The sequence below is a fragment of the Artemia sp. Qi Xiang Cuo genome, chromosome 3 (assembly GCF_049724085.1).
Source record: "Artemia sp. Qi Xiang Cuo chromosome 3, ASM4972408v1, whole genome shotgun sequence".
Classification (NCBI taxonomy): domain Eukaryota; kingdom Metazoa; phylum Arthropoda; class Branchiopoda; order Anostraca; family Artemiidae; genus Artemia; species Artemia sp. Qi Xiang Cuo.
In genome coordinates, this window is record NC_142796.1 from 51,139,269 (window position 1) to 51,157,765 (window position 18,497).

Genomic DNA, 18,497 nt, shown 5'->3' on the forward strand with positions numbered 1-18,497 from the left:
AACAGTGCGGTTTTAGAAAAGGTAGAGGATGTGTCAACCAAATTTTCACTCTTAGACTAATAATTGAGAAGTGCCTGAGTTTTCAAACACCTTGTTCCTCAGTTTTATAGATTATGAGCAAGCGTTCGATTCTGTTGATAGAAGACCTTCAGTAAAGGTTTTATCCTTGTATGGTATACCAAACAAATACATTAGTGATTAGTGCTATGTACCAGAATAACACTGCTACAGTTAAAGTAGGAAATGAGGTTAGCAACTGGTTTTGTGTTAAATCAGGAGTTAAGCAGAACTATGTTCTACCCCCCTTTATATGGATTATTTTGACGAATTTTGTCTTAAGGAGCACAGGAAAGACAATGGGATACCAGACAATCAAATGGGTAAGGGAAATTCTCCCGGAATTGGACTATGCTGATGATTAAAGTATCCTAGGTGAAAGTGTAAGCAAAATGAATGAACCTTTAGAGGCTTTGCAAGTTCACGGTTCTAGAATAGGTTTGAAAATTAATGTTAGGAAGACGAAGTCACTAAATAAGTGAAGATGAAAAGGTGACGTTGGGTAATGAAAAGATTAATCAGGTGGGCAGCTTCACTTACCTTGGTAGTATTATTAGTAAAGATGCTGGGAGCAGTGAAGATGTAAAAAATAGAATAGCCAAGGCTCAGGGTGTTTTTTCACAGATAAAAAAAATCTGGAAGAATAGGAAGATAAGTCTGCAAACCAAGATTAGAATATTAGAAGCTACAGTGATGACAGTGGTCAAATATGGCTCTGAAGCATGGACGCTCCGAAAAGCGGATGAAGATTTGTTAGATGTTTTCCAGAGAAATTGCTTAAGGATTGTTCTGGGTACCTGTCTGACTGACCGTATTTCAAAAAATAGGCTATACGAAAAATGTGGTTCAATACCGCTCTCTAGGGCTATAATGAAAGAAAGATTGAGGTGGCTAGGGCACGTTGTACTGATGAAAGATGACAGATTGCCGAAGATTGTTCTTTTCGGCCAACCGTTTAGGGCTAAACGGAAAGCAGGCCGTCCTCGTCTGGGGTGGGAGGAAGTCATAAAGAAAAATTTAAAGGAAATGGGAACTTCGTGGGCGGGTGTAAAAAGGGAGGCTTTGAATAGATTAGGGTGGAGTAGAATCGTGCGTAGCTGTGTTGGCCTCAGGAGGCTTGGTGCTGCGGTGAGTTGTTAGTAGTAGTAGTAGTAAAACATCGTTTTCAGCAATTTAGTGGCGCAAAACGTCAATTTTTATCCCAAAGGGTGGCAAAAACCTATCGAGTGAAAATTGTGAGATATCCAATCAGTTTAAATTACTAGAAAATAATACTTTGAGCCTACCAGTTTCAGAGACAGTAATGCCGTGCGGGGGCAAATTCGATTCTTAACATGCACGTACTCCATACAAACTGAACGCTTAATATAAACATTTATTTTAATACTTCATGTTATTGCAGAAAAATATTTTTCAATTTAATATGAAAGGTTCCATTCATATGCCTATTGCCACATAGGGGGAGAAGTGGGGGAGGGGGAAGGAGCGTCATCAGTGCCACCAGATAATTTCTCGAAAGGGGGGGGGGATGGTTTGCTTAGTGCTAACAGGAGCTTTTTCTGCCGATATATAACTGGTAATAAATCTCCCTTTTCATTTGTGTACAATATTGAATTGGTTATTGTTTCCTGGGCGCATCGTCCCCCAACTGTGACCCATGGGTGCAGGCCTAAAAAAGAGACTTGTTCAAAGAATTTGGATTAAAACCATGGAAATGATGAACATATAATCAGATTCTCATATTTCAGATCCCTCTCTTCTAATAAACGCATGTAGGTGTATATTTTTTCAGAGTTGATGATCTTTCTCGAGCAATTATTTTAAGTTCTAATTTAACGAGTAGGTTCTAAGGAAATAGAAGCCCTCCCCAGATTAGGGTTAATCCTGGTTATACTAATGAAAACGGACAGACATCAAATGAAAAAACAAATTGTTTTTTAAACGCAAGAAAGAGCGACATCAAAACTTAAAAGGAATAAAAATTATTGTGTATACGAGGGGGGCTGCTCCCTCATCAACCCCTCATACCTTACGCTACAGTTTGACTTTTTGCCCCAATTCTTTAATAACGACTAATCAAATACAAGGTCTTTTTATTTCGAATAAGAAGTTTTTCAAAGCACTATGAAACTTTAGCGTAAAGAGCAAGGGGCTGAAGAAGAGAACAGCCCCTCTTAGCTACGGAATAATTTCTGTTCGTTCCATTTTATTTAGTTGTTCCATAAAAAAAGACATTTATTTCGATCTACTGTCGAAAGTGGGCAAACAAATGTTTATACTGTTGACATAATCCAAGTCAATCATACTTTCTTTCTGACAAAATCCGTTTTCTTCTATTTTAATTGTTTCTTAGTATACTTATAATCCTCTGTTTTCTCAAAAATGTAAATGTCCTCTTTTCTTACGAAGTGAGAAAACAGGCGAAAACTACTTGAAGCTCGCAAATGATTTTCTTTTGCCGTATTTTGGATGCCTAAAAAACCTTTTTTGAATAGTCAACAGGTTTAATTTATGAGGCCAAATTCAATCAGTTTTCATTTAGGTACAAATGATGAATTGAATTACGCATAAACACTTGCGATTACTATCACCATAAATACTTGCAATTAAAAAGGCGATTTCTGATAATAAAGAATATATACAAAAAACAACCTCCCCCCTTAAAGTAAGCAAGTTCCTTCTTAATCTTCCATTTTCTCCAAAACTTGTTATATCCTCTTGTATTGCTAATAAAGTGAGGTGTTTTGGAATTTAGCGTCAGAATTTTTCATTCAAGATCAAATTGAACTAGTTGACAATTAAAAAACATTGCTTTTAAACGTCAGACGAAAACATTCTTGTGCAAGTAACTAGTTTTCATTTGAAAAATTAGTCCTATTGAATAGCTGTTGTTAAATATTTGTTTAACGATACTTTAACACGGATTTTGAATAATTTTGGAAATAGGGGAACCCGTTGGGTATTTTGCTGTTGAAAATGGGGAATTTCTAGGGATTTTTGTCACCCTTTTAGGTATTTTGGAAACCATGAAGTGGAAACTCTGAGAAAGCTATAATCTGCTCAGTTAAGCTACTGTTTTGGCAGGTGTGTATGGCTATGGATTACCGAAAGTGAGTTCTGTTATTCTGTTGTAAGTCAAACTTGGCTTTGTTGAAAATTGCAAAGACTAATTAAACATCAACTAAGGGGATTAATAGTTAGAAAGCCAATTCAACGTTTAAGAAAGCCCCAGCAAGGTAAGAAAGTTCCAGATTCATTTTTGAAAACTTAGATATATTTTTATTTGTGACCCTATAGTCAATGCTTCTTTAAGGGCATGGTTAGAATCCAGTGAGTGAGTAGTTAGAAAATAGAACCTTTGAATTTGAAGAAACTTATAATGCGATTTTGTGTAGAAGCTAAACATATTTAGAAGCTTAAACACATTTCTTTATTACTCCGCCATTTTAAAGCATAAGAGAAAACGCAAACAAAACATTATTGTTAAACATTATCATGACCCATTAATACTTCTTAAAACTTGACCAGTAAGTTTAAATAGTAAGCTTACATTCTTTTTAAGCCAAACTAAAGAAAAAACAGATTCTTCAACAGCGACCATAACAGAATATTCATACAGAGAAGATTTTGTTTCCATCGAGGTGAAATTTCACTCCTAGCCTGTCTTAACCGCATAAAAAACCTCTACAGAATAACCCCTAGATACCCTTTCTTGGATTTCCAGATATTCTATCTTGCATCCTAGAGAGATTATCTTCACTAACAATTGATGGTATTCCAAGAAAGTCCTCTTTGACAGTAGGTCTATGATATATAAAAAATAAGTAATTGGAAAAAGTAATGGCATCTATCTAAAAAAAATCCTTTGTTTACTGTTACTGTCATTCCTCTTTTCTTGAGATATCTTACTTTTTATAATTAATACGTGTCCCTAACAGCCAGTCAATCGTTAATCTGAAAACAATGACGTGATGTTGTACAACGGATTATGGTTTTTTCCAGAGTACTTTAAGACCGGGCGATGCGACAGTCAAAAATTAGCTATACTACTACTACTACTACTAACAACTCACCGCAGCACCAAGCCGCCTGAGGCCAACACAGCTACACACGCTCATCCTCCACCCCAATCTATTCAAAGCCTCCCTTTTTACACCCGCCCACGAATTTCCCATTTCCTTTAAATCTTTCTTTATGACGTCCCACCCCAGACGGGGACGACCTGCTTTCCGTTTGGCCCTAGATGTTTGGCCGAAAAGAACAATCTTCCGAAATCTGTCATCCTTCATCCGCACAACGTGACCTAGCCATCTCAGCCTTCTTTCATTATAACCCTAGAGAGCGTTATTAAACCACATTTTTCGTACAGCCTATTGTTTGAAATACGGTCAGTCAACCGGGTACCCAGAACAATCCTTAAGCACTTTCTCTAGAAAACATCTAGCAAATCTTCATCCGTTTTTCGGAGCGTCCATGCTTCAGAGCCATATTTGACCACTGTCATCACTGTGGTTCTAATATTCTAATCTTGGTTTGCAGACTTATCTTCCTATTCTTCCAGACTTTTTTTTAACTGTGAAAAAACACCCCTTAGCCTTGGCTATTCTATATTTAACATCTTCACTGCTCCCATCATCTTTACTAATAATACTACCAAGGTAAGTGAAGCTGCCCACCTGATCAATCTTTTTATTGCCCAACGTCACTTTTTCATCTTCACTTATTCCAAGCCTTAGCAATTTAGTCGTCTTAAAATTAATTTTCAAACCTATACTAGCACCCTGAACTCGCAAAGAATCTAAAACTTCATTCATTTTGCACACACTTTCATCTACGATGCTTAAATCATCAGCTTAATCCAAGTCCAGGAGACTTTTTCCTCCCCATTTGATTCCATGGCCTTCCATTGCCTTTCCTGTGCTCGTTAAAGTCCATCAAAATAATCCATACAAAGGGGGATAGAACACAACCCTGCTTAACTCCTGATTTAACACGAAACCAGCTACTGACCTCATTTCCTACCTTAGCCGCAGTAGTGTTATTTTCTCTCATAGTACAAATTAATTGAATGTATTTGTCTGGTATACCATACAAGGATAAGACCTTTACTAAAGCTCTTTTATCAACAGAATCAAACTCTTGCTCATAATCTATAAAACTGAGGGCCAAAGGTGTTTGAAACCTCAGGCACTTCTCAATTATTACCCTAAGAGTGAGAATTTTGTCGATACATCCTCTACCTTTTCTAAAACCGCAATGCTCTTCTCTTAAAACTTTGTCTACGGCATCTCTCAGTCTAAACAGTATCATATTACTATGTAATTTACTACCTACAGAGACCAGACTAATGCCTCGATAATTACCACACTCACTTTTATCACCTTTCTTAAAGTGCCTTAATTAAGGTTCTCCTAAAATCGTTAGGTACTTCCCCTTTTTCAAAAATCATATTTATAATCTTCAGTAACTTATTTCTAACCTCAGAGCCACCATATTTAAGAAACTCATTTACTACCCTATCAGCACTCGGAGTCTTATTATTTTTTAATTCTTTTAGTACTGTCGCTAATTCTTCATCACAAAACAAATCTTCTTTCACATCCCAGGTATCATCGGTTTTTTCATTTTCCTCTGCATTTTCTCCGGCGACTCAATCTTGGTCAAGCAAATTCACAAAATGTTTGGCCCATCTCGCTTTGGTTCTTTCAATATCGCTAATTGCGGCCCCATTCCTATCTTTAACTGGGCCAAGTCCGGATTGACTACTTCCTCTCAATTTGTTAACGTGCCAGTACAATATTTTACTATTATGCCGTCTAGCTGCATCTTCCAGATCCTCGGCAATTTTATCCATGGTCTCCTTCACACCTCCTTAGTTTATATTTTAATGCTTTCTCCACTTGCTTTATATTCCGTTTGTTTTCTTTCATACGATCTACCACTCAGATAATTCTTGTACAATTCCTTTCTCTTTTCTATTAAACATTATGCTTTTTCACTGATATTCTTAGCTGCAGTTCTAGCTTTCTTCCCTAATACACCTTCAGCAACTTCACAAATTATTTTTCAAAAATTATTCCAACCATCTTCCACATTATCAAATTTTATACTCTAAAGTTTAGTATTGAACTGTTCCTGGAAAGTTTCTCTCGAATTCTCATCCTGGAGTCTACCAACATCATAACTTCCCGGGAGGTAGTTACCCTTCCCATATTTCAGCTTTAAATTAACCCTTGACACTACTAGATGGTGATCTTTGCTTTTAAGTATCTTGTATTGATCCTGCCAGTCTTCGGTTTACTATAATATAATCAATAAAATTTGCTGTCTTACCATCACGTGTGTGGTAAAGCTTTCTAATTTAGTTAATTATGAATTTAGTAAAAATACATTAAGACGCAAATACAAAGTTTAGAAATACCACTTTGTATTAAGATAAGGAATATATCCTGCCAAGTTTCTTCTTAACGGGAAATTGAGATATCACCACTTCCTAGCTATTGTGTTGGTTGGGTAAAGGAAAGTGTGGTTGATAAAAATGTATAAAAGATACATTTTATGGGAAGGGGTAGACTGATACTAACTTGATGCCGGACTCACCTCTGGTCCATTGTTTTTAAAAATTCCTTGGAATCTTGTCAGATCATTGCAAGTGTCTAAATATCCTACTATATATTATTGTATTTTTCCGAGACTTGTGGTATACTTGGGACAGCCAGTCCAAGTAGAATATCTTTATCTGGTATTATTATATGTTAATTGAATAAAAGTATTGCATTATAGCCAACCTCTCTACGATCTATCTTTAGTCCCTCGAACATACCCCGTTGGTACGCCTCATTAGTTCAGTCATAGCCTAAAGCACGCTACCAAAGTTTAATTATCTTAAGGCCAGAGTTTACCTCCCCTATAAAGGGAGAAATAAAGGCATCTATGACTACATTCACCCAAATACCATAAAATACACTTTACAACACGTGAATACCATACTCACTTACGAGCCATTTTATGACCAAACACCACAATGGTTAGAACTAGATTATTATATTCACGACATTACAAAAGCCTTTTTTCATTAATGTTTTCTTTTCTTTCACAGAAATTACCAAGACTGAGATACCCTCTATTTGTATTTTTGTTAGCCTGGGCATTAAAATCTCCCAGTAATAACCTCATATTTCTACCTGGGACCCTGTCTATTTGCTCCTGTAACTGTAAGTAAAATTCATCTGAGTCACTAGTATCTCTGTCAGTTGGTTCTACAGGGGTGTATACTACTATAACTGATACCCTGAAATTTCTAGTCATAAAATGAGCAATTAGTATTCTATTATTAATACCTTCCTAGCTTAAACAAGACTTAGCAGCTTCCTTATTCATCATGAGCCCTACTCCCTGTCTATGTACCCCATCCTCCCTGCCTGAGTAAACAAATTCTATATCACCTAATTTCATGCGTGCCACCCCTGGGATATGAGTTTCTGAAATTCATAATAAATCCATTTCGAATCGTCTGAATTCGCCTGTCAAAATTTCGATACGATAGTAATTTTTTAATGTCGTAACATTCCAAGTTCCAATTTTCATGTTCTTTAAATCATTGAAATTATTTTCACCTCAGGAAAAGCAATGATCCCGGATACCAGTGCACGACGGGGATCACATATCTTCTCACGTCTACACCGAAGTGCTTAAGCCGGCCTAGAACCAGACAGCAAGAAGTTTCTGGGGCCTCCATGAATGGGGACTTTGTGTAATCCTGGGCCCATCTTTGTCACGACAGGGTTTTCAGCACCTGGTGATGCTCTTCTATCAACAAGAGTCAACATCCTGCACCGACAATCTCAAGCTTATTACCTCCAACTCATTATATTCTCATGCCTACAAATATTATGCTACAACAGGGAGGCAATCGATAGTAGATAAAATAACTAGGAAGAGGTTTTTCAGCCCATAAACGCCTAACAAAACATACCAAGCCCAGAAAAATTGTCCATTACTCAGAATACCGTGCGAATACTGTGTTGTTTACTAGGCTATAATTTTCTCGAGAGGCGCCACTCCTCAAGTGGGAATAGAGTTGACCGCAAGGTCCCCAGTCTTGCAGGTACCCCGGAAGGATCGAGGCAGCCCTTTGCAGAGGCCGTTGTCCATAGATCTGGATCTTACACCCTGCCGCAGTTGTCCTCCTATAGAGGATCCTCCCGCGATGGTGTTCTGCATCACCATCACCATTACTGGGAGAAGTTTTGCAACTCATGGGACTTGTGGACAAACCAGTGGGCCCTTTTGAATGTACATTTGAGGGGCATTCTTCCTCCTCCGCCTGCATTTGTGACGCTGGGCGAGGGTGCCCCAGTTTCTATTATGGACCCCCAGGGACAAGATCCCCCCTTGGTCCGTGCCTCCTATGGAGGTACCCTACATATCTGTAGAGCGTTCCTCTATCGCCACCTGGGGACACGCTGAATGGCCTGGGGGAGGCCAGGAACATCAAACTATTATAGGGAAGTATGAACAAAGTTATACAGAAGACTTTTTGGTTTTCTTATTTAATATAACTCAACATTAGCTTGTAAAACTAACGTCTAGCCGAATTTATTGATTTACTTCAACATTAGCCTGTAAAACTAATGTAAAAACTAATGTAAAACTAATGTGTAGCCTGTTTTATTGATTTACTTCAACATTAGATTGTAAAACTAATGTAAAAAACTAATGTAAAATTAATATAAAGCTAATATCTAGCCTAATTTATTTATTTACTTCAACATTAGCTTTATTTATTTACTTCAACATTAGCTATGCAGAAGAGAATATGTTTTAAAGGAATACAGGCGCTTATCATTTGGTGACTACCAACGGGGTTAGGAGGCGATCCTTTATTTCACTTTGAAAAAGTTGAATAACAGGGTCTCCAGTTGTCACCTGATTTTAAGATGAAATCGCAAAATAAAGGTAAAAAGTGGACAGATATGAAGAATTTTTGTCCCGCTCTCAGTATTGCCCTTTAGTCAAGTGGAGGGAGGAGCAAATTTGAACAAAGGATTAAATAAAGAAAAAAATAGAGGATAATTGATTATAAATTAACAAGAAAGAATATGCTTATTTTGAGTAAATTATTGGGCAATTTATAAATTGTGCAATTTTTTGGTTGTTTACACACTGGATTTATCATCGGGAAAGGAGGAATGTTTCAACCTTGTTGTGTCCGAAAAAAACAAGGGTGTCAATGTAAAATTTCAGTGAATGTTGAGGTGTATTTTGAACTGAATCAAATGACAATAGTAACATCCTGGTTATATAAAGGAAGTCGTAAGATTTTAAAATAATTAATTAAAGAAAAAACGTGAGGATGATAGATAAAACATTGACAAGTAAGAATAGACTTATTTTGGGAAAATCATTTGGCAATTCATATATTGGCAAATTATTTGCCAATTCTTAAATTGTCAAATAATTTTGAAGCTTATGTTTTAGAAATCAAATAACTTTGAGAACTGATATAACTTCATGTTATTTTTTAGACAGCTTAATCAAATTTCCGTATCTCTCACATTTTTTGGGAAATAACACAGGAAATCCCGAATTCAAAACAGAAGTTCAAATTTTTTTAATTTTTTTCCCAAATTTTCGACGTTGATAGGAATCAAATTTTAGATATTTACTGCCATAAAATATAATGAAGAGGACATATGTCCTTCTATATCCAAAAACGAGCCGCTTCACGGATGTTCATTAATCGCACTAAAAAGTGCATAGCTTTATTAAAGGTAAAAAAAAAACTTGTGGATACAGAGTTTGGTTACTTCGTGAAGACAGAACTTATTTTGCAAGTTCTCTTATTACACGTTGACTTTGCAAACATTAACTTGCAATAATCATAACGCATCTGCAAACGTGATAAGGGAGCATACAATGTTATTTCCCCTGAAATATAGTTGCATGTGCTGGTCCACAGCTGTGCCTCATGGGTCACAGTTTCTGCAGTTCCTCATGGGTCACAGTTCCTTATGGGTCACAGAGCTACACAGTTATAGTTGCCACTGGAGGTCTAGTTAATTTGTGGCTTGTCAGCTGTTATGATCTCTTAGACAATTGATAAACAGACAATTAATAAATTAGTAAATAATCTCTTAGAAAATGCTGATTCTCCATTCAAAATGAAATAAAAAGATCAAAAAGATAACGGTTTCAAAAGACAGTGAAGTTTTTGTATAGTATTTGTATTTTTTCTCATTTTTTTTTGTATGCGTTAATTTGTTTAAACCAGTTATTTCTTCTTATTTTTTTCTTTTCCGTAGATAAATCCTATTATATCTTTGGATTTTCATTGCTAATTGCAGAAGAAAGTTATCCTTTTAGTTTTTTTTTGTCTTATTAAAAGTATTGCCCTGCAGTTATCAGTTCATTTATATATAAAGACGAAAAAGACAAATAAAATAGAGCGATTTAATTTGTGTACGTACCAAAACCATTAAAAAATTAAACAAAACAAACGTGCAAAATTAGCACTATCTTCATAAGTATCAAACAGCACTATATCCTTATAACAATTGAACAATAATTGTTTCCCCATTTATTCTTTCCTCAAACTTCCTTCGTTTCCATCTTACGCTCATTCTCTCATTCTCTCTCACTGCCCCTCTTTTATATTTTAAACCAAGGATTTGAAGCATAAAGAAGAAAAACAACTATAGCCTACTTTCCATTAATTCCGGGATTACTACTCTTCAGTTGTTAACTAATACTATTTTTGGTTATTTGTTCATTTTTATTTAATACTTACATTAGACAATTGGTCCGCATAAAATGTCACACTCCTATTAATTTTAAATAATACAGGTATGACAAGAGTCTCAGGTGTGATTTAAATGGTTTTAAGCTGAAAATCCGAAGCAGTCAGATTTTTGATTCAATAGTTGAATATGGAATAATGAAATACGTCATATCCGATGAAATACGATTCATTCCTATTGCCTGAATTGCATGCCTCAATAAAAGAGACTCTATTAGTACTAGATTAAAAAAAATTAAATCACATGACAGTTTAGCGAGGTCATGACTTAAAACGAAGAGATGATATCCTAAAAATCCACTGGTTGATACCTTTGCATCTCAAACTTTTCATATTAAAGGTTTATCTTCCGCTTTTAGTCTGCCCCTCTTCTGTATTTCACATCAAAGGATAATTATTCATATTGTGAATAAAAACATTCATATTAAAGGTTTATCTTGTGCTTTATAAATCCCGCCCTTACTGATGGTATATAAATAAATCGGCTGATATTATCAAACGGTTAAGGTTTTCAACACTTTCACAAAAATTCGTGAGTTTAGAGGACCAAATCTTCAGATGATCAAATAATAGGTCGTTTATCATGTACGATTGGCTATTGCTATGGATGTTTAAACGAAGAGTACTCGTGGCTTCGACATGAGATCACGCTGTATAGTAGGCTACCAAGAAGAATTTTTGAAAAATTATAAAAATTTTCAATCTTCAGAGAAAATTTTCTTCTGTGTTTCATGATTCCCGTACTCGAGACAAACAAAGCAAATAAAAGAACAAATTAAAAACAAAAAACAATAAAAGATAAAAGAATAAAAATATTAACAAAGACGAAAAAAGAATAAAAGAGAAATCTTTCCTTTCAACAGCTAAAGGATATGGGCATGTCTAAAATATACTTGTGCTTTTTGAAAGACCTTAGCTTCTGCATACCTCAAGTACTTTAATTCAGCTTTTCAGAAAGAGGCACTTAGTCGTAGCCTAAAACCTTCAAGCAAAATCTTAGATTCTGCCTAGATCTAGATACAACAGGCTACCAAAATATATCTGAAGCGTATTCCATTGTTTTACATGTACTGTTACGTCCGGATCCCACTAAAGCACACTCGATTAATTTAGTTTGATTGTTCCTATTTCGTTTGCAGATAGAAGGCAACACTTTTGAACATTTCTACTCCTACTCCGTTTTTTTAGGGACAGATATAACTATGGCTTGTCTCGGGCATTACGTTTAAAGTTTTACTAAGAGGCCAAGGATTTAGAAAGCCTAAGGTCCAATAGAGATTCTTCGACCTTCGGAAGAGATCTTTATATGACCATTGCATTTTTAATAAATTTTATGCATAATTTTTCAAGATTGTGGAGGGGACAGATCCATTTGAAAAACAAAGAAAAATGCATTAAACTATCATGGTTCTATTTATAATTCCACTAATTTAGTCTTCTTCTTCCTATTTCGCTTGCGGATAGAAGGCGACCCTTTTGAACATTTCGCACTGGGAAGTTGCCAGACTGACAGATCTTCACTTTCACTTGGCAAGGGTGACAACCATGATTTCACCTGCGGTCTTAAAGATGGATGAAGATTGTTTACAATAGTATCCTTTTTTACGCAACTATCCTCCATTTCTTGTATTAAAATTGTTTTGACTGGTTTAATTTCACATAGCTTCTCTGACACTTGAAGAACATCGCTTTGAGTTCCTGAAAGATTGAAGGGATTGCTAGTCTATAGAGCGTTTATTGGACATTACATTCAACCCACGAAGATTCAGATATTTTAACAATTCTTTCTTTGGAAAGGGGGGAAGGCAAAAACACCCGAAAAAGAGTGAACCATATCATATTAAACAATCATACAGATAATGATAATCTGTGAATGAGGAGAGTTTAATTCCCTCCAACGTATCTAAGAGCGAAGCTGTAAGCCCCATAGCTGAAAATATAACAAAAAAACTAGTTTACGATAAAAAGAAATTCCTTTTAAAACACTTGCCATCATTTTCATCAATATTGAAAGATAGATGTGCTATTATCTTTCTCAGTGATTTCGATAATGACGATTTTACTAATTGTATTAGTTGGTAGTTTTCAAATCCGAGCCCCAAGAAAATAAGTAACTTGAGTAGGATCTTCGGCGACTTAACATGGGAAGATCCAGCTACTAGCGAATAATTCATATAATTCATCTACGTTACTGTGTAGTTAAAGCTGAAATTTCTCTGTAAAGAATAATTAGTCAGCAGCAATTTATATTCAGAAATGAATTCAAGTCAAAATTCCTTCCGTACAAGTAGGCCTAGGTTAGTCTACAAAAGTTTAGGCAGGCTAAGTACAACTAGTTGACTTCTAGTTGGTACATTATCATTAGTTTAAATTTTACGATTTATTAAATGGATTCTATAGACGATTAAATGGATATTTGGTTTAAAATTTATTTTTTATGGATGAAACAGTCCATGACACTGAACTGCAAGTAAGCAGCTACTGGTCCTAATAGTAACGAGGACCCTAAAAATGCTTTTTGATAGCAAGATGTACATTATATAAATCAACTTTTTATTTTCATGCCAAATTTACAATAATCCTTAAGTTTACAGTTACCCAACAAAAGTTACGAGTTTGATAAAAATTTCCCGTTTATAAGAAATAGGGGAAACATCCCCAAAAAGGCAAGTGATTTTGGTGAAAATTACAAGGTCAAATTTAGCATATCAAATAACTCTATTGTAGATATTTCAAGCTCTATCTACAAAAATGTGAACTTTTGTATTTTTTTTCCGAAAAGGATAGTTATGGGCTTGTATTTATTTGTTTCTTTGTTGTTGTTTCGTTTTTTTGCTCAAGGGTGACCGTATCCAACCATTTGTGCTAGAATATCAGGAGAAGGTTTCTGACATAAAAGGTTTTATCTTTTTAAGTAGCAAAAACGATTGTGCCACAGCAAAACATTGTTTTCAGGTTTTACACAAAAGGTTTTAGTGATCTTTTTAAGTAGCAAAAACGATTGTGCCACAGCAAAACATTGTTTTCAGGTTTTACACAAAAGGTTTTAGTGATCTTTTTAAGTAGCAAAAACGATTGTGCCACAGCAAAACATTGTTTTCAGGTTTTACACAAAAGGTTTTAGTGATCTTTTTAAGTAGCAAAAACGATTGTGCCACAGCAAAACATTGTGTTCAGGTACAAATGACAATTTTTGGCCCAAAGGGTGGCAAAAAGCCATCGAGTAGAAACTGTGAAATATCTAATCAGTTTACAATTACTGGAAAACCATACCTCGAGCTTACCAGTTTTAAAGACGGTAATGCTTAAGATGCACGTAGATTCGATTCTTAAGATGCACGTAGTCCATACAAAATGAGCGCTTAATATTGAAATTTATTCTAATGCTTCATATAAATAAGTTTACTATAATGGTGCATAAGCTCTTATGGATGAAGGCCGTTGGATCTTTGTGCAGGTGGAGGGGAGTGTTCGTGAAGTCCCAAAAAAGCGTGGTTCTCAGCCCAAATTTACCTACTCTCCGTCAGTCTTCAGATAAATATAGAAGGAGGTTTGGGGCAGAGGTAGAAATTAAATCTCTAATCCCTCTTGATTCTCCAGGATATATTTGGACTACGCCTGTATTATTGGTTCTGGAGGTGATATATCCCCTCTTATTACAGAAAATATTTTTCAATCTAATATGAAAGGTTACATTCACGTGCCTGCTGCCACAAAGAAGGGGAAGTGGGGGATGAAGGAGAAGCTTCATCCCCGAAGGGGGATGAAGCTTCTCGAAAGGGGTGGGGGTGGAGGATTTTCTAAGTGATAATACGAGCTTTTTTCCACCAAGTTGTGCGTAGCTGTGTTAGCCTCAGGCGGCTTGGTGCTGCAGTGAGTTGTTAGTGGAAGTAGTAGCAGTATTTATATACAACATTAAATGGCTTATTGTTCCCGGGGCATCGCCCCCCCCCAAATGGGGCCCATAGGTGCATACCTACAAAAAAGACTTGTTCAAAGAATTTGGTTCTAAGTGTTCAAAGAAACCATGAAAATGACAAACCTATAATCAGTTTCTGACATTTCAGATCCCTCCCACCCTAATAAATACATGTAGGGGTACATTTTTTCAGGAATGATGATCATTCTAGAACCGTTGCTTTTACTAAGATTAAACTTGAATATAAAAAACGGGGTTTAAAGGAGGGAGTAGTACCTTCCTTCATATTAAAGAGATCTTTTGATCAAACAGCTCGTAGTTTCAAACTATAAGTAAAGAGCGACCAAAACTCCGAAAACACGAAGTTTTAATCACAATATATGCGAAAACGAAATCTATTATTCACAACCGATTCTTAAGATGCAAAATGTATTAATTTTGAAATTGCTCATTCAAATGTATTAGCACACAAAAATTTCCAGAAGTTTAGAAATAGGAATTAAATTCTCCGAAAAGGGTGCAATCTCAAAGGAAATTGTACACTGTACTTCACTATGTATGAGAGCTCTAAAGGCATTATCAACAAAATGTGTGAAAAATGCCCTCATATTGCAGAGATAATTATTTATTTTGGATGGTTTTACTTTATTTAGAAAAGAGCATACACGAAATTAGCTCTTATACTAGAAGCATTGCTGTACAAAAATTAAGTTTTGTTTTTAAGTAGTTTCTGAGGGCGTGGTAGCCCCTCCTCAGATTTGGTGTAATCCTGGGTACCATGATGAAAAAAAAAGAAATTAAATGAAAAAACCAGTCGTCTTATTAAAGAAAAGTAAAGATTTATACCAAAACTTAACTGCTCAAACACAAGGTTCTTTTATTTCGAATAAGAATTTTGTTTTTAAGTACTATGAAACTTTAGCGTAAATAACGAGGGGTTGAAGAAGGGGGCAGTCCCCCTCAGCTACGGAATAATTTCTGTTCGTTTAAGTTTTAATGTCACTCTTTATTTGCATCGAAACTTTTTTTAATTTAATTGTTCCACCAAAAAAACAACATTTATTTCGACCTACTGTCGAAAGGGACCCAACAAATGTTTATAATGTTGACATCCAATCCAAGTCGATCAGACAAATTCCCTGTCTGCTTATAGCACAAAAGATTAGAACGAAGCTTTAATCTGGGTTGCAGTGGTAGCTAGCAACCTAGTAAGAGATGTTAAGTAAACACTAGGTTGCTACCATATATACTCCAAAAAAGGTGTCCCAAAGCTGGCCTTGAAAATGACCCAAAGCCGACCAAAAATTGACGAAATTGGTAATTTTTCTCTGATTTTTTTTTCTTTCTTTCATTTTGTCTGCATTAGGAGGTAAATTTGTGAATGCAGTTAAGAACTTTTAATGTAATTTCCCATAAATACTTATAACAAAAAAAATTCCTGTAATACTACCGAAATTAACAGGCAGTATGTGACAAAAATAGATCCCACCGCATTAAACTAAGCAAGCTTAATTGATTGGCAAAATACATTTTCATCTATTTTAATTGGTTCTTAGTATATTTATAACCCTCTGTTTTCTCTAAATTGTCCTCTTTTCTTACAAAGTGAGAAAACATGCGAAAAATATTCGAAGCTTGCAAATAATTTTCTTTTGCGGTAAAATGGATGCCAAAAAAACTTTTCCTAAAACAGACAATAGGTTTAATTTATGGGGCTAAATTCAACCAGTTTTAATATATGTAGCAATAATGAACTTAATTACACATAAACATTTTTTATAGGAATCACCGTAAATACTTGCAATTAAAAAGGCGGTTTCTGATTATGAATTCTAATTATATGAGATCTGAGGTGAGAGAGCAGAGTGAGAAACATCTGCGAAATGGAGGTTTGAAATAATTTTTTGCCGTACCTTGGAAGCCTAAAAAGTTTTTTGAACAGACTGCAGGTTAGTTTTACGGGGCTAAATTCAGTCAGTATGAATTTATATAGCAATAGTGAATTTGATTCTCTGCGAATACTTGTAATTGCAATTACCATATATGCTTGCAATCAAAAGGGCGGTTTGTGATATTAAAAAAGATTTAAAGACTTAAAATGAGTTAGCTCTACCAATTGGTCAATTTCATTTTCTCCTATAATATTAGCCCTCCCTCCTCCCCTAATTGACGTCCCTACGCAAACGAATCATCAAAAAGTCACCTCGTTGACTCTTACCAGCTCTTTCTTCCCAGTTGTCAGGAATCATTTCCACAGATTTCCTCTCTCCCAGAGTCGTTACTCTTCCAGAAGAAAAAGGATCCATCTGATCAAGTAGGGCAGACACATCCACTGATTTTTGAGTTATTTCAACTGTTCTTGCTTTCAAAATTTCTCTGGTACGTAAATGACCTGTGTTCTAAAAATATTTATCAATATCAATTAATAATAATAATAATAATGTGTAAATAAAGAGTATCAAAACAATGGGTTTATTCAAAAATTCAGTTACCAATAATGATCATTAATTACCTACTATTAATTTCAGCCTAAAATGATGAATAGAAACAAATTTAGCCCCAAAATACTTATCATGGGTGCAGTAATAGCTGCAACATAGCATAGGACAAACCACGGCCCATAGTAATACAAAAACGCATTTAAAAAATGGCAGTGAGAGAAATAGCCATTTCAAGCTGATTCAGGAATGGTAACTATTATCTAAATTAGTCCAAAGTAGTAAAATGTCATTCTGAAAACAAATTTAACGGAATTTCGAAAAATAGCCACAAACCCCCAAGAAATGACGTAGGATCGAAACAAAAAATACACCATTCAAATCGCCATGGCCAAAAACTCCATTCAAGAAACTTCCAGTTCCCTGCCTTTAATAACAAGAAAAAATCAGTATTTTGCATGGGCAGAACTGATGTACCTTTTTTTCCCTTCTCTACTGCTAGCGGGGAACTGGAACCTCAAAGAGGGATATTTAAGGGCTCATTTTAAAGAAATTTAATATATATAGTGCATTTTGTTCGTACGTAAACGTAATTTTTAAAATAAAATGCATTTTTGACAAAAACTGCATCTTCATATGCAAGATGACGAGTGACGTCATAATCGTAGGTTAAAACATAAATAACTTATACAATTATGTGATGACGTATACTATATGAGAGCAGCTAACATTGTAGTTCGTTCTGCATCAAGAATAATGCAAATTGCTAATAATTTAGTGTTATTCATTACAATTTGTTATTCAAGCAAATAATAATAATTAATAATAATTGAGCTCCTGAATACATCAAATGTGGTTGGCTTGCGAAAGTACGTCACAAAAACATACCGATGGAACTAAAGGAAACTTTTTAACACGAAGATGTACTTAATTATAACTTTATAAAATTAACCTAAAAATTTCTTAAGACCCCCCCCCCCCAGGACTGCAACGAAGAATTCAACGACATTTCAATATTCCCTTGAAAATTACCAAGGTTTGAAAAAAATCCAAAATATTAATGGGTATATAATATATGCACTTAATATACTTTTTGAGGGCAATGTCTCGTAGATATGTTTTTCCAAAGACCACAAGCTCAGTTGCTAACGTGGCTGCAACCGAGAAAAGAGTGAACTACACCCCAAAATAACCGAGAACTTAAAAACATATTTAGAAAATAAACTATAAATTGAAAAAAAATATTCATTTAAAGATGTTTCAGAAATGATAACTATTAAGTAGA

General features: G+C 35.2%; 1 protein-coding gene across 1 annotated transcript in view; it reads right to left on the reverse strand.

The window, feature by feature from the left end:
• Positions 1 to 11,018: 11,018 nt before the first annotated feature.
• The window catches only part of LOC148954249 (uncharacterized), a 47,161-nt gene continuing 39,682 nt past the window's right edge, over positions 11,019 to 18,497 (reverse strand). The window contains exons 4-5 of the mRNA XM_089087002.1: positions 16,993 to 17,173; positions 11,019 to 12,553 (exon numbers count right to left, since the gene is read on the reverse strand). Of these exons, the coding sequence (XP_088943128.1) occupies positions 12,270 to 12,553; positions 16,993 to 17,173 (465 nt within the window). The 3' untranslated portion in view covers positions 11,019 to 12,269. The remainder of the gene's footprint in view (positions 12,554 to 16,992; positions 17,174 to 18,497) is intronic.